General features: G+C 39.1%; 1 protein-coding gene across 3 annotated transcripts in view; it reads right to left on the reverse strand.

The window, feature by feature from the left end:
• ASZ1 (ankyrin repeat, SAM and basic leucine zipper domain containing 1) overlaps nt 1–14,904 on the reverse strand; it is a 37,995-nt gene extending 23,091 nt beyond the window's left edge. Inside the window, exons 1-4 of one of the 3 annotated variants that reach the window (XM_068669547.1) lie at nt 14,548–14,904; nt 12,922–13,015; nt 7,958–8,080; nt 4,271–4,382 (exon numbers count right to left, since the gene is read on the reverse strand). In XM_068669547.1, coding sequence (XP_068525648.1) covers nt 4,271–4,382; nt 7,958–8,080; nt 12,922–13,015; nt 14,548–14,661 — 443 coding nt within the window. In that variant the 5' untranslated portion in view covers nt 14,662–14,904. The remainder of the gene's footprint in view (nt 1–4,270; nt 4,383–7,957; nt 8,081–12,921; nt 13,016–14,547) is intronic. The other 2 variants (XM_068669545.1, XM_068669546.1) reach the window with 2 other exon arrangements.
• Nucleotides 14,905–17,633: the final 2,729 nt, after the last annotated feature.

The raw sequence follows: 17,633 nt of genomic DNA on the forward strand, positions 1-17,633 counted from the left end.
CATGAGGGTATATTGTTCTTCTCAGAAAGCCTGTTGGAAACAGTGTCTAACATTGGTACTGTCCCAGAGTATCTTATATCTCTGCCTCTGATTAACAGTACCAAGCCTGGAGGTACCACTGTGCATTCAATACTAGCTGAAAATAGTAGAGTCATCCAAATCGTCCATTTCTGTGTCTAGACTTCGTTCCACTACCAAAAAGGGTGATGAACATGCTTCAACACTTAAGGTTAGAAGAATGGCTTTTAACTCACACATTTACTGCACTTTTGACTCTTTCCTAACTTCAATAAAAGGAGGGAATACACACATGGCTATAGCCCAGATGAACACAGTACTTTTGTTAAGAGTAATTTTCCGTCTGATTTTTTTTTTTAATATTTAGTCCCTTTGTACTGATGTTTGACCAACATAATAAGATGTCTTTGTGAGTTCACAGTGCTAGAATAAGACACCCTCTCGAACTAACAAGGTCTAATATGCAATATCACAAGATCCTTTTCTTCCAGAAGAAGATCAAAGATCTTTACTCAATCAGTATTAAATGCTGTGATTTTCAACCAGTATTAAATGCCCTGGCCATAAACCACATTGTAGTGCATTAGTTTTTCCCAAGCTATTTCCTTTGCTGAGATGTACTATTAGCCATTTGGCGTAGTTAACTATCACACCGCGATAACGTCAAGGTCTTTAAAATTATTATGCAGCCATGCAGACTCACTATCTTATCAGTAGCAATAAATATCTTGCTAAAACTGAGGTGTTACACAATTGCTTTATTCTGTCTACGCAACCTGAAGAGGGACTTACCTTGTGAACTGGGCAATACTGAGGTGAAGATTTTACCCTCCCACTATCATCTGTATTTACAGTTGGAGTTCATGATTTTAGAGGTCTTTTCCAAACTAAATGGTTCTATGATTTTCTCAAGAGAGCAAAGTAGTCTAAAACTTCCATTGTGAAACAGTTACTGATACTCCTTAAAACAACTCACTTCTGCTTACATTTGGAGTAAATGTAGGCAATTTAAAACCAGACCTGAATGGTGACTGTATTTTAACGTGCATGCATTGCTGTACTTTAACAGTATGCTTCCATCTCAGTTTTTAATCTTCACAACAACACAAATATAACAAGACAGAAGAAAATTCTGGTGTTATAGTACTTGCAAACAGAAAACCTTTTTTGAAGATTTTCTCCACTCACAAAATTCATAACCATTTTAAAACAAACACAGTCTTGGTCATTGACTAGGACTCAACTATACTAGAAATTTTAAGATTGAGACAAAAAACGCCACACACATCCCACAGAGAACATGCAACAAAGAGCTTATTTCAAAATAAAGGAAGTTGCAGTCATTCACCTATTTGATGTCCTTCAACAAAAATCTATTGGCATGAAACATCAACTCAAAACACTGTCCTTACCTGCAAAGTCATTAGATTTCTTTTATTGTACTTAAATAAACAAGAATTTGGAGGGTATCATCAATAAAATCCAGGTCTACTAAACAACCTATGAAATACAATCCTAGGAATTGTTCTGTAATTTAGTTGTCAGTTGGTGATACCCTTTTACTTCTGTCTAAAATGAAGTCACAGGTTAATATTAATAAAACCAGTGTACCTTTTAGAAAGCACTGCAGGTAAAAAGAAGTTTTTAAAAAACAAAACCAAACAAATAACAAAGAGTCTGCTTAAATATTTCCAGGCCTTACAAAAGGCTTAAGTATATCATTTACATTTGAGAGCAAGGGGGAGGTAAATCGTACAAGATAAAAACATTTAATTTCTTAAGCTAGCATTCACTTAGATGAAGCACTCAGAGTACAGTAGCTCTGCAAAGACTACGTAAGAGCAGGTCTTACAATGCTTTCTCATTTCACCTATCCAATACCTTGTTTGTCTTTCAAAACTCTGCAGTTGGCACTTCTACTTTCATACACTACCTTCTCAATGAAACTGGTTTTATAGCCACCAGTATTTACTTCCTGATTTTAATTCAGCAAAAATAACAGGAGTTACTCTGCTTAATACTTTCTCCTTAGTATTCTATTCTATTGCAAAGAAACCATTTACCTATCCACTCTTAAATTTGTCTTCTTTCTTAGACTGCATTTCAAATAACAGGTTATTTTTTAGTACTCTTCTGCCTCATCATGCACACTTCATGAATTAGTCAAAAAACATTCAAATTCCTGTTTATCACCTCCAAATGATGTGAAATCGAAGAACAATCCATATGGCTTCACTGCCAGATCAACAAAGAACAAGTATCAAACTCTGTCTTACACCACAGTTAGATTTTCAGCTGTGAATTCACATACATTTCAGTTGCTGGTGGATGTAAGGGAAGATTCCTAAAATCACTGTTTTTTAAGTACTGAGATAACCAAATAATGCAAAGTTTAGTTCTTAACGTGCAGTGAACTGATCACATAGTGAAGACTCATGATAATCTCAACTCACTGACAGTTCAGATGTCTTCTTACGGAACACTCTGATCTAAAAGAACAGGCGAAGCAGGACTTGAGTGCCATGCAGAGGATTTGTTTAGTTTCATGATCTTCCCAGAATCCTGATGGGTTTCATCCCAGTGTTTCTGAACACACTGGAAGAAGCCCCCACAAAGCAGCAGCTAAACTGCCTAAGCAATTCTAATAATGGAGCAGTATGCATGGAAGTCAAATACTGGGAAGGGAAAAAAAGGCAGCAGGGAGATTTTTGAAAAAAAAAAAAAAAAAAAAAAATCCAGCTCTTGTCATCTAACTTCTACTTTTGTTTGGTTGAAATGCTACATTTTGGATTGTCGGTTACCTTTTCATTTGAGAAAGCAAGAACTACCACAACTGGACACTGGATCTGGTACTACTCAAGAATTAACTTGCATGTTAGCACAAGGTCTTAGGGAACAAAGAGAGACAGTAAATAAATAAGATCAACTATGCAAAACACACACTGAGTTTATAAATAAGGTTTTGCCCTTAAAATTCCCAACTCTTGTGTCAGAAGCCAATCTTTTTTTCTTCAAAGTTCAGCCAAAGGCCTTTTTAAGTGTAAACTTTCAGCTTTAGCTTGTTTTCAAACACCCAGGGCAAAGCTGTATAATGGAAAGATTTCCCCCATTTTTTCAGGCAAGACATTTATTTTAATACCCAGCTATCCGAGGGCAACAAGTTGTAATTATTTACAGTTTTCTTTCATGAGCAATTTTTAGCCTATAAAGAATGAATGGGGCATTTAATTTTGGTGCTGTATATCAGTGCCACTTCAGCATAACTTTGTAAATAAATTATTATTATTATTGTTCCCCATCTATCAGTACTATGATTATAGTGAGGGTCAGGGCCCAGCAAATTAATTGAATTATTTTAATAAGAACCCACAGGCCTCCAATTCTGTTCTTTTTGTATCACTACACAGTCCACGTATTTTAGGTAATGTGGTAAAGAGGTGAAAAAGCTGTGGTGTAAAAAAGTAAGTTCAGTCAAGTGAAAAACAAGCAGTTTCAGTTTGAACTAAACAAAAAGCTTTTTTCTTCCAGCAGAGGGAGGATACTTCATCATGGATCAGCCCAGAATTTCCTTCTTCATGATTTAAAACACATCACTGCAGCAGACTATGGAAGTACAGACAGCTTGCAACGCGTTGCTTCAGACTGCTGAGACAGGACATGGTAATTTGAGAAACAAACTGTCATCTGTTTTTTTTTTTTTTTTTTTAAAGGAGATTAAAGCATGCTTGCATTAGAATAACTTATTTACAGAGAAGTTTATTTTTTCCACAGGAATCTCTGTAAGGAATATAGCTAGATAATAGCAAAAAGCTCAAAAGCAAAGCCTGAATTTAAATAAAGAATTAACCGATTAACTGATGGGTTAACCCACATCCTTATACAGAATAAGAAATTTGCCTTTCCCAAATCATAGGGTATATTTCCTGTGCTTACACTATTGTCAACCAAAGGGATTAAAATAATTATCTTTAAAAAAAAAAAAACACAACAAAATTAAGAACAGACAAAAACACCAAAAAACACAACACACACACACATTTAAATTTGATAAATTTGATCACACGCTTACTCAGGTGAATGACTATACTAGAAGAAAAAAACACCTGCACACTAATCTTTCTGTACATACAGAGAGCAGCAAAGTTACAAAAAGCTAATGAAGTAGACATCATCTTAAGTGGTAACAACTAAGCCTAAAAATGTCTCTACAGTAATATTACATACTACAGTGTTCACAGACTTTTTTTTGTACCTGCAAGTAAGGTTAGGGTCGACATTCCTTGTCAGCAGTAGTTCCACAGTCTTCAAGATGTTTTCCTCTGAAGCATGAGCAGCACATGCTGCCATCAGCACCGTGTACTTATCTGTTTGGAAACTTGCAGTTAGAAAATTGCATACACCAATACTATACTAACCCAAAAGTTCCTTTAAAAGCCTTTACGTTTGCTAGATTTGTTTATCAGGTGTTGATAAACTAAGATTTAAAACAAAATGTAAGAAACTTGTTTTTCTTCCCCTAAAAGTCACTAGAATTATCAGGTAAGATAAAGGCATCTAAAAAGAGGAGACAAAGACAGGAGTGAATGAGACTAGCAGAGCATCTACCACTACTGAAGGTGAGGATGTTTGCTTACGTAGTGAAAAAAAAAACCTGCAGGAGCTTAAATTTAGGTATCTGTTTCTAAAATCTTGGTCCACACCAGGAGATTCAATCCCTGTTCCTCCCTACCTCTCCCCAAAACACAGCCAAATGAAGAAACATCTTACTGAAGTTAACTGCAACAGATAAAAAAAAAAAGTGCATGCAACAATTTTTTAAAAAGCACATAGCAACATCAATTGTAGGGAGAACAGGGGTCCATACAAAGGACAGTTCAAGTAACAAGGCTTTATTAAAAGCATGAAGAAAAAGGAAGCCAGTTTACAAACCTAGACTACTATTGTGCAGTACTGGCAAGAAGAAGATGACAAAAGGAGATATGTTCCTTAAATCCACATCCACAATACGTAAAAAAGATCATCATGAGGAACCAGTGTATTTCTTTGCTCCAGCTCCAGAGGCAGCTGGATGTTACGTGCCACCTTTATTCATGGATCACAACTGCACACCACTGCTGTTTGCCCACGGAACAGGGGAGATCTTTCCTATTTTTCTCCTACAGGTATGTGGAAAACATCACACCTCAAGGACCTTAGCAAGCTCTTTTAGAAGACTAGCATTTGAACAACTGCCCACTTCGCTTATTGCACAAACTTACATGCAAGCTCAAACATGCCTTCAGCAATTTAACAAGTATAATTTTAACTGTACATACTTCAGACCAATCCTTGAAGTGTTACAACATATTTTCTACCTTTCTTATAGAAATCTTAGGACTGTGTATGCACTAGTACCTTTATTTTTCAAAAGAGATCAGATATTTTTTGCATTTAAACTTGAGAAGTTTATATACTTCACCCCAATCTGCTCCACTTTCTTTGCTTCTCCCAACTTCTTGTCTTTGACTTCTCCAACTTAAGACCTTAGGTTTGTGTTTAAATTCACCTAGGTTTTTATAGACCAACCTGCAACTTTCAACCTTCTCATACAGAAGTTGTAAAACACATAGATCAGTGTATTAAATGAAAAAGTAAGTTTCATGGAGTCACTTAAACTCCTTAACGGTAAGTGATTAGCTTTCCAGTAAATAATTTCATTCACTAACAGATTCTTGCTCTAAACATTTAAACTGGTCATCAATAATAACATGAACTGAAAGCTGGCTGGACTTTGAGCAAAAGATAGCAATAAACATCATTAATCTGGGAATTACATTTAAGAAGAAACTGTAGTTATATTTATATTCCATAGTTAAAATAGTGATAAAGGGTGGGAAGTTGATTTCTGCTGGCCTACCTACAGGTCATACATAAGCAAGAGAAGAAGAAACACCTTAGAACACTCAGGTTTCTCTTCTGCACAGAAAAAAAATAGTAAGAGAGTAGTCTGTGGTCAGGCTAGCTGAAAAAAAAACACACACAGAAGAAACAGTGAATTTATTCCTTCAAGATGCTACATTCTGATGCCACCACACAGCAAATGCTACCATTAGTTCCTCATTCTTCATGACAATTGAAGTTCATTCCACTATTAGGGTAAAATTAAGCAAGTAGCTTACAAAGGATAACTGAAACATGACAAACAGTGATTAACAGTAGAGCTGTTGTTAGGATTATAAGGTTATAACATTACTAGTATGGGATCACTCGAGTGACTGCCAGCTCATACAGAACAACCAGGACTGATGACATTTAGTGCCACTTAGGGATGGCATAGCTGTACTGAACACATTTGGCTTGACCTGAATCAATCGCTTGCAAGATTGCTCCTGGCTGGACAATGCTCAGCTGTGCCCTAGCTACTATTTTGCTATACAAACCAACAAGGAAACAAGCTGAGAAACCTGATCCCAGCAAGGTGCCACTTTGGTCAAACACAACTGGTCACAGGGTGAAAAAATGCCATGCATGTTGGTTAACTGGATGGCTGAAAATGCTGCCCACAGAAGTTTCTGTCCAATTTTACAGCTCTCTACAACCATAAACATGGAACAAGCATGAACTGTAGCAGCCACATGAAAGTCCTCTGACACTGGCTAAGGACAGTAATTTGAAGGCTTAACTGTCCTTGGTGCAGGCAATCTACTCTTATCTCAGACTGATCAGCTCCTAACAAGTTCAAGAAAATTTTAGAATCCTGATTTGTACCACCTGCACTGCAGTCTACTACTTCGATTACAAATACTGGCAGTCTACTGGAAAATAAGAGCACTGTTTTTATGTACTTCATAGTAACGTGTTTCATCCGTTTCTTCTGTATTGCAATGTCTTTTCTAGAGCTTGGCTAAGTTTTCCAACATAACAAAGCAGAAGAAAACACTACAGTTGAAGCAGGAAAGAGTTATTAATGAGCTATAAAAACTGAGAGAGGAACTAGTAGTATTGATAAGTTCCATTAAATTCTTGCCAAAAACCCAGATTTGGCAACACACTGAAGAGTAATTTTCACTTAACATAAAACTTTTGCTCTAGTTTTAGAGAAGTCTACAGTAGTTTCCCATTAACTGGACAGCTACTCCTGCAAGCACATTATTTCTTCAGTTAATGCCAGAGGAAGGAAATTACTCTTTGTCACCATCTTGCAGACCTGACATGTGACCTACTCCTCTGATTGTTAGGGTGTAGCCATTTAAAATATAAAAATCAAAACCCATCATTAACCTAAAACCTAGTGCTTATTTATTACTTTGGTCTAAAATGAGATACAGAGTGATCACATGAGCAGGTAAGCTGGCACATCTGAAGGCTAACAATGAGTGACTGGAGAGCAGAAAGCAAACAACTGCAGTAGGAGAAGCATCATCTATGGCCTTAAAGATGAATCTATTGCATATAACCAGCTGGAAAGCTGAACAAAGTAGTAACGTTTTATAGGAAAAAAGCACTTCTGTTAGATTTAGAAGGGATGAAACAACATCGTCATCATGAATTTAAAAGCAGTGTGTACCACCCAAAATTCAGGATTCTAGCTGTTTTCTGCATTCATAACAGGATCAAACAAAGGAAGTTTTAACTCTACAACTTCACCCTAGGATTCTTAAACAGGTATTTTCAAACACCACTTTAAAAAATGTACCTGGGGATCAGGAGGTGGTATGGAAGACAGAATGAGAGGGAAAGAGAGAGACAGAATAAGGATATCCATCAGCTGAATCCAGATGAGATCCAAGAATACATATATATATTACTTCAGAAATATTACTTTTGCTTTACAAATCTAGACTATATCCCAGTTCCATTGTGATCATTTGATTTTTTTCTCTCTACATAGAAAGAGAATAAAGGTAGGACAATGTCTGGCACGGAGAGGTACTGGCCACTATTTTTATTCACATCTTACCTATTTCAAAGCATGCATTGGCACCTCTGTCCAGAAGGAGACGCACCACTGCAACATCAGCCACACTGGCAGCACACATCAGGGGAGTCCATCCAAACTGAAAGCTAGATTCTATGCTTACACCTGTCAAAATTTAAGATACTAAAATCTTTAAATTACATCAATAAATCTTTTATAAAAAAGATTTTATAAATCTTATTCAAATATGTATTAGCATTAAGGTTACACAGTTTCCCCTTAGTCCTAGGGAAAGGAAAGCCTCTTATACCACTGTTGTTTTTTAAATACATCCTTCTCTGGAATACCAGAAAACAACTTTTAGAACTGACCCCAAGGAAGCCCAGTACTCAATCCAAGTAGGTAAGCACAACAGAAAAGCATTTAAATAATAATAATAATAATAAAAAATAACTGCAAATTAATTTCAGAGAAGTGAACATAATCTGTTTTCTCCACTTCAGTGCTACAGCTTTTCTCAAACTAAAACCCCAAATTTTTATTCTTACCGAGCCAAATGGGCTGCTGTGGAAGCACCCTGTCTGTCATATATTAAGACCATACTGACTAGGGTTTTCTGGCTTCATGGCTCCTTTTATTAGCTGCCTTCCAATGCAGCTAAGCTGCAGATACTAGTTTTGTGTTCAGTACTATGAAAATATTATCTCCAAAGAAATATAATTTACAGTCTCTTCCAACCCAAACCATTCTATAATTCTAAGATAAGATAATGCAAGATTCAGTCACCACCACCAGCTTTGTTAGCCTGTATAATAGTCACAGCCTCTTCTGTGGCTAATAATAAACTGGCCAGATGGCACTTCCAAATTCACCAAACATGGAGTACCAGACACAGCAACTCACGTGACAACTTTCAAATAAAAATCTTTATAGATTTTTGCAGTAAGAGAAAACATCCCTTTACTCATCCGTCGCGTATTATTTCCTCTATCTATAGCAGTTGGTTGCCATCAGCTGATTCCATGTTAGTCCAACAGTGATATGGATTACTAAATATATTTCTTTACAAGAGGAAGTTGTGGAAAACACTGTCCTAAGAAATTTGTGACAGTCAAGCTACACACAAACCTTTTCATGCAGAACGCGTATTTACCTTCCCTGCCTAGACAGTTTGTCAAAGATCTGCTCATTGTAGCAACATGAAGCCATTAAAGCTGAGAGTAGAAAGTCACCGCTCTGCAATTGATTCTTCAACTGTTCAGGATCAGGAGTTGTAATCAATAAAGAGGAAGCATTCAACGAATGCCAGGTTTTGAAGTATTCTAACACCTGCAAGCCACAGAAGCTATGATCAAATCCTTTCAGTGATGCATACATACTAGCTGCAATCCTTAATGCCACAGCATTCCTGTTTGCCGTTTACAAAATCGCTTCGCTGAGGCCCACAGCCAAGTTCCACAAGGTGAGCCAGTAACTGTGGGTGAGGACTGCCAGTCCCTCAGCAGTATCTGAACTTCCTTGTAGACAAGTCACTTCAAGTATCTAGAAAGTTTGATATCCCACAGCCCACTGAACTAACACCGCTAGGAGTGGAGTATGAGAAAGCCAGCACTCTCAGTGTTAAAAAGTCACTGTCTCTCTTTAGAAGAAAAGCAGTCCAAGTGACTAGAGCTCCCATCCAGAGCTTTTTAATACATATTTGAATAATAATAGCAAAAGACCTACTAGGCAGGCATTCAGATTTACTGGAACACTTGATAAAGTGCTTTCCTTGCTGCTTTCTTTACATATATAGTGTACAGTATCAGCCAGAATGCTGGTGCTTTTCCTAAGTTTTAAAGGTAGAATGGTCTTTTTTTGCAAGGCAACTTTGAAATGTCGAAGTTGCATTGCAGCCTGTCACACATGGCCTGTTGCTGTCTTTCTAGTGAGTGCCTTGAAGCATTTATGCACTGTGGAAGTCACAACGCAAACTGTTATCCTCAGGGGAAGATTGAGAAAGGACAATTAAAATAGTATCAACACTTACCTGGCTGTTTGGCTGCATGGTTATAGCAGCTGTTAACCAAGCATCTCCAACTAGTTACTGCTCAAACTCATTGCATGAGCTGTTTTCAAGTGCTCATTTGGTATTTAAAACACCCTTACGAAGTCTGATAAGGTAACAAAGAAGCCCAGGGAAAAAAAAAAAAAAAAACATTTAGGGAAAAATGAGGCCAGATCAGCCAGCCTGCTGCAGCTCCATGATCCCAGGTCCAACCAGTACCAAGGCTGTGTGTGTATTCCCAGCAGGCACGCACAGACCACACAGACACCACCAGCCCCACAGACACACTCAGACAGACACACAGAGCGCTCACATGAACACAGCATCGATGGCCTCACCCTGCTCCCCTCTCTGTCCGAACAGAGGGCTCCACAGCCCACACATGCATCGCCCTGCTTCCCACTTCACTCACTGGCTAGTCTGGCTTGATCTTTGCTAGTGATCACATACCCACTCGCACACCTTAGTGCAGCTTCTCTGGTACCTCGTTCAGGTGTTTTGTTGACTGTGGCTAGTAACAGCAGTGGTAGGAAGGCTATTTTTAGAGAGAAAAATGCAACCTCAAATTCAGAAAGTTTAACAAGGAAGAACTATGATCACATTCTGCATGTACCTTTTCACGATAAGTAATTCCAGGGATGATACAAAAAAATGTAAGGTGCTGAAAGACTCTTAGTTTAAGAACCGCTTCTACTTTTAGAATCCATTCACATTCAGTCTCAGTTTATTTGAGGGACAACTTCTAAAATGATTGATACTGGAAGACTTCTTTTCTAATAGAAGTATTGATTTAAGTCTGTCAACAGTTACTGCTGTGGTTCCACAACACCTTAAAGCGAAGTTAAATAGCACTGCTGCTGTCTCCAATGCTGGCCCACCTATGGTTCTCAGTTCGAAGTCCTAAATGGCTGAAAAATTACTCATTCCCCACCCTCACGTACATAGTTTACTGTTACTTTAGTTGTCTGAACCACCTGCACAAGACCAGATGAGCTCCGACAAACACACAAAGACAGGTGTGGAACAGACTGCTGAGAACAAGGAAGGAGTGCCTGTATTTGTATCTCTGATCAGCCTGAACTGTCAGAAGGCCTTAACTTTTAGTCCCATTTGAGGAAAACATACAGATTATACAGTAGTAAGTATTTTGCTTCCAGAGCAGACAAAAATGCCAGTTAGAGTCACCGCCGCACCTTCTACTTGCTTGCAATACTTTGTGACACACACTTCAGGAAACTGTTCTTAGTATGTTAGTATTTAATAGGAGAGATTAGAGAAGACTTGTCCATTTCCTAAAGGAGCTCTGTGAAACTGCCTCAGCACCACGGATTCTTGGAGCAATTGCTATGCAAGCCAGAAGACAGCATGTTCTTGTTCTACCTGAGGGAATGTCCATAACTGTTGCTAGGAAATCCACTTCCAACACAAACCTGGAGCTTGGTGGAGAGCTGATAGCACACCTTCTGCAAGCTCTACTGAACAGAAACTAAAGGCCACTTTGGAGGCAAAGATTTCATCTGACTAAGCACTAATCCTCTGAAGGACAATGTTACCTTTCGTCAGAGGCATTATGTTCCACTGCTCTGCAGAGGCTATACTCGATGTGTTAAAAATTAATCATAATCTTAGGAAATTTATAGACGCTTTCATGACACTCACTGCCTTGTGCATTTTAGAGAAGACGCCAGACTACAGGAATTTTCACCTTCCAAATGGCTAGAACAGCTCATTACGTAGCAAGCATCAACACAAAAAGGTTTGATCTGAGCTATTACTGTTTTGCTGAATAAGCAGTTTAGAGTGGCTAACTGTAACAGAACAACTAAGCAATCTAATGCACAAGTATCACTAAAAACTCTAAATGAGAACAGATTCATTCAATGCAAGACAGAAGACACATTTCGCACAGTATTCACACACTGTGTTTCAACTTGTGCATTGTTTTTGAGTTAATACTGATTTAAAATAAAATTATTCCCTGTTGGGGTGAGAAAGTCTCCTCCTTGAAGGGCAAGTAATGTCACCAATTTAAAACTCAGAAAAACCCATTGCTAGCTGAAAAAAATACTTTCTTCCAGCCACAAGACACATTTTCTCAGAGAACAAGCTCACGACTACTTATTCTGCTTGTTTGTTGAAGCAAAACTTCCTGATAATCATCACTAGGCAGGTCACATCAACTATGCAGCTTCTGATTGCTCTGGATGCTTCAGTAAGTCCAATCCTCCTAACGCTGAATAGCAGAAACACATTACAGAGAAATACTGAGTAACAGATCATGGATAAAAGCTTTTAGTGTCAGGACAAACTACTTTTTAGTGACAAATGCCACATAAACCCTATTAGACCTTTTGGAATCACAAAATCTTTCTCCAGCTGATGTTGCCATGACACTTGGCACGTACCAGATACTGAAGTATTAAACATGGCACTTGTGAAAATTAAGGTATTACAAATGGCACATGCCACAAATTTAACAGTGCTGTGGTCAAGAAAAACATGGAATTTTCAAACACACACACACAAAAAGCCGATGTCCTTCCTTCTCCCCAGCCTCCAAAGTAGAACAACAAAATAAAGAATCCCCACGCAACTCTCACTCTCAATTTAAACAACCTCAAATTCAGTATTTTTGGTAGATATTTTCAGGTTAGAGATACATCTGAAAACAAACACCTTATGTAATTGCTCCCACATGACAGCTTTCTCAGTTTCCTTGAGTTTTGAATGACAAAATAAAATAAGTATCAATTAGAAGGAGCTTGCAGAAATACATCATGCTGAGACACTGAAAAAAAGCAATTTCATCTTTATACCAAGAGTTTTTATTCCATATTGGACATATTCACGTATTCTTACATTGACCCAAGATGTTACTTTGAAACAAGAAACTTCAGAGATTTAGAATTCTTTCCAAGTTCAAGCAAATGTATTCAACTTCATAAATAACTTTAATTACCTGAGTTTAAGAGTTCTTCTATCAAGGACACATCACCATGAACCAGAGCTTTCTTGAATGCATCCTTCTTGTCTAACTCCAACATTTGATCCAACTGATAGACAGACAAAGAAAACTTAAGTTAAACACATGGTAACTATTTCAAGCTATCAACTACAGCTTGATTTCAGTATAAAAGCACTAATGATCTCTGTAAGGACAACACAGAGAAGTGAAGGAAGAGAAAGGCATTGTTAAGACTTTACTTCTTCCACCTTCCACCTCCGAGGACCTGCTTGGGCTCAACTGTAAAAAAAAAGTTTTAAGATGACCTTCTCAGAAAGGTTTCATTCTCTGAAAATGCAACTATCTTCCTTCTCAATGGATGTGCTATCCTCCTACAGTGTTTGCAGATTTTCTTAGTGGTGTGTTCTTTCAATTAAGACTCCTTTTCATATTCTGCTGCTAAAACAATATTGCAACACATTTCTTTACCTTTTTTGCACATTTCACATGCTGTGAAGTGTTAAAAAAATAAAACTAATATAATTAGAAACAAAAATTGCAACGTGGGGCAGCATAACCCAGTGACTAGCTGTGTGGCATAGCCCTGCATTTCATGGCTGGAAGGGTTAACGTTGTTATTCCCTCCTACTCCTGTGATGGCAAAAGACTTATAATTGCTGTGTCATAAATGAGTTGGCTAAAAACTGATTTGACCAAAGGACTAGTTCACGATTCAAGCCGTTGCCTGTCTCACGTTCCTTTCACAGAAACATCACAGATTTGTTCTATATTAAAGCTGCAGATGCAGATTGCTGCTGGCATCATCCCAACTAGAAGTGATTACATACACCAATGAATCAAGGAATATTCACTAGCTTCTTTGCTGACAGAAGAGGGTATAGTCAGAAGTCGTATTCTGTGGTGAATTTTGGAGTTGTATCACAAAGACTCAGAATTATACCATTTCCCCCAGGGTACTGTAGTCTTTCCCACATTTTTTGCAGAGTTCTTAGTAACTAATTAATGTATAGACAATCAATGATAAGAAACAGCCAATAAATTAATTTGGATTTATTTATACTCTACTTAACCATCAACTTCCAAATGACGCATATCTTTGGGTAGGAACCTTGATTTAAAGATCAAGGCCAGTGAAAAATTGACTGTAACCTTTAGCAGAGTACTGCTAATTTTAACCTTACTTCCATTTTCTAGCTCCAGCCACGAGAAAAAGCCATGCAGGGCCTCCCTTTGCACTATCCCCGCACTATCAAATGCCTCATGATTATCAGATGCCATAAATCTCTTACGTCTTCATATTAGGACAAAACATTCTGAGATTTAAAACATAAAGCAGCTTTCTAGGCCTCAGGTCTCTTTCAGATTCATTCTCTCAGGGGAAGAGTAACAGGTTTGCCATCAATAAGCAGAGAAATCATTTAAGAGAAACGCAAAGATTTCACATAAGAAGTCAATCCTTCAAAATCCAGGTTTTATATGCCTAGACCAAGGGTATTCCACCACAGCTTCTAAGAAGAGACCCACAACAGAGACGGGGGGTGGGTCTCAAGCCCTCTCCCCTCAGCCACCACCCAGCCCCGGCTGGACGAGGGCTCCGACAGCGGCAAGGCCTCGCCCCACCTGCGCCTCATCCCGCGGGACGCCGATATCCCAGCAGTCGTCATCGCTGTCGCAGTCCTCGTCGCAGCCCGCCGCCACGCGAGCGCCCCACGACGCGGCGGAGCCCCGCGACATGGCGGCGCCCCCTCACCACACACACACACACACACACACACGCGCGAAATGGCGGCCGCAGCACGCGCCCGGCCGGCGTCGCCTGGGGAAGGCGGGAGAGAGGGAGGGGGCCGGCGGGTCACGTGGTCCCGCCGCCTTCCCGCGCGAGGCGAGGCGGGGCGGAGGGGCCGGTGGCGGAGGGAGGGAGGGGAGGGCGCACAGGGGCCCTCGTGTGGCCCCTGAGGGGAAGGGGGGAGCTGCGGCAGCGGGAGGGGAGGGGAGGGGAGGGGAAGGGAGGGGGCTGCCCTCGCGGTTATAAGGGTGGGGGAGCGTAGCGTGTTTCTCCGTGTTTCAGCGGCTTTGTAGGGTTGTTGGGTGATGCGGTAGGGCAAGCTATGATGTCCTTCCTGGTTACGAAGTGTTTTTAGACCTGAAGGAAATAAAAAAATAATGAAAGCTTTCTCTTGTTTCTGTCATCATTTATACGCTTCTAAAAAGCCAGCTCGTGTGATGTAGCAGCAGTCAGTCCCACTGCCCGTGTGTGTGCAGGCGCTGTCACCATGCCAAAGCCGATGGCTTGGCAGTTCTGAGGGGAAGGCAGAGCGGTGGCAACATGCACCGTGATGAGCATGCACCCTGCTCCCTCCTGCCCTCGTGTACAATAATTCCCGTTTCAGATCTGCAGCTATGTTTCTTTATCATCGGTGATAATAATGTCTCCTCCATTACAAGGTTCACATGAAGCTGCTTGAAAAACAGATGAGGAACAATGTTTCGTATTTCATCCATAAGCAAAACTGCGCTTCGAGCTCAGTGCGGACCTTGCCCGAGTCTGAAATGAATTTGGTCTTTCACCTAATGAAAGAGGATAGAAAAGAAAAAGACTAGTCTTGGTAAGGAGGCAGATGCTCACGTGGAGTATTTAATACAGTCTTTGAACCTATGACAGTGTACAAGTGTAATTTTGGGGAAATTCCTTTTAACCAAAATGTCGCTCGTATTGTAGGTATTTCTTCGCTTTTACATTCTCGTAAACTGCAGTGCAATATGTAAGGTGGCTTTCACTGTATTGGGAGTTTGCAGGTTAGTTAAGGTCATGCTTAAAACACACACGGTGCCATAAAATCACAGGTATTCAAAGAGAATCATGGTGTGATTGGTAACGTTTACTGGAATAAATATTTTTGTAGCCAGTAAAATTTATGGCCTAGTCATCTAACTTCTTTGGATCTATATGGGTCCACCAGTCTTCCCAAATAGTCTCCAGACCAGGAATGAAGCTTCCATAATATTCTTCCTTTCTTTGGCTCAGCTGTGATAAAGAACATGGGCTTGCTCGTAGAATTCTTGTCCCTGCTAGCAGAATTTGGAGCTTCTGAACACTAAAGACAACTGAGGGTGCCTTTTACAGTTGTCCTGATGAGGGTTGGTTTTAACTGGTTATGTTATCTATGGATTCTTTACTTTTAATGTACTGCTGGTTATTTATTGTGTGGGTATTTCATGTGGTTTATTTGTCCTTGTTCAGGCTTCAAAGCTTGAAATCTATTGTTTTTCCCCCTTTTCTTTGTACCATCTCATGCACAATTGAAAACATCACAATTGACACTTTGAATGCAGCCTACATACTGCTTCCTTGTTCAAAGGCCACCTCTTTTAAAAGGTCTCCCTCAGTAACAGCCCTGGTAGTCTTTAGGACTGCAAAAAATAACCCCTTTCAAAATGTCACCATGCAGAAGAGCTGTGCAGCCAGTGCACCTGACAGCTGTTTCAAATGTACACAGTCTGATAATGCAGAAATTTATAGCAGGTAATCTGTCATTGTGTGTCTGCTTGGGACTGTAAAACAAACTGATGTGGATGCTCCCTCTTCTTCACACTATTCTTAATCCAATTCATTTGTGACTTTGAAGTCTGACTTAATTTTTCAGCTAAACAGACTTTTCATTTTGGTTGATCGTATGGTAAGTTCTGGCTGTCATCCGTATTTACCAAATATCAGTATGTTTTTACTTACTGCGGTGGGAACAATTCCCAGCATCTTTTCCTCATTGCTATGCTGTACTCATTTTACACACAGGAGGCAATTATAGAATGGTTCAAGCTGGGAAAATGGCTCGGAATAATTTTCTGTATCACAAGGGGCATGAGAACAGGCTCTAAAAGCTAACTGTAAAATAAATATCTAATCTAGGTGTAGTCTACCTCCATGTACTTGTATGTCAGCCTATAACTAAGTACACCTGTTAGAATTACAGTGGGTAGTTAGAATAGCAATCACTGGACTCAGTAAATACCAGCATTGTAAGAACATATTTTTCTCTGAAAAAAAAAGAAAAAAAGAAAAAGAATTTAATACACTCTATCATCCTTCACATGAACCCACCCTCTTTCCTGGCTGTACTTCAGCTTGTTTTCATTGATCAGCTGAATTTTTATCTTCTTTCGTGACTTCTACTATTAAATAGATTTCATTTGTTGACAGATTTTTTTTCTATCTTTTTGTCTATACCTCATGTTTTGTCTCACATGGGCCCTATGTATGTATATCTATTTTTTCAAATATGGTCACCAAAATATTTAAACTGGTTAAATCCCCTCTTTCAGACCAAAAGGTCTGAAATCAGCAAACATCTAAGGACTTTGATGTTGGGAAAGTAGTGTTCTTGGGAGGAGAATCAGAACTGGTAAATGTTTAAAGAGTGACTCTGTGAACCTTAACTAGTGCAATAATGTTCTACTAGCAATGCAGCAGCCAATAATTTAGAGATTTAACAGCAGTAGCATTTTACACATGTGGCATTCTATGTAATATTCTCAATCCCAGCTACTAGTTTGTCTAACAGTCTATGCCCTTGCAGTATTATTATTCTTGTAAAATTTCCATCTGCAGTAACATTAAGATACAGAATCACCGAATTTTTACAGTAAGATTAGCTAGATATAACTTTGACAAAACCTAACTGTACAGTGGGACAACTGATAAAAGGTCC

Source organism: Anas acuta, chromosome 1, assembly GCF_963932015.1.
Source record: "Anas acuta chromosome 1, bAnaAcu1.1, whole genome shotgun sequence".
NCBI classification, from domain to species: domain Eukaryota; kingdom Metazoa; phylum Chordata; class Aves; order Anseriformes; family Anatidae; genus Anas; species Anas acuta.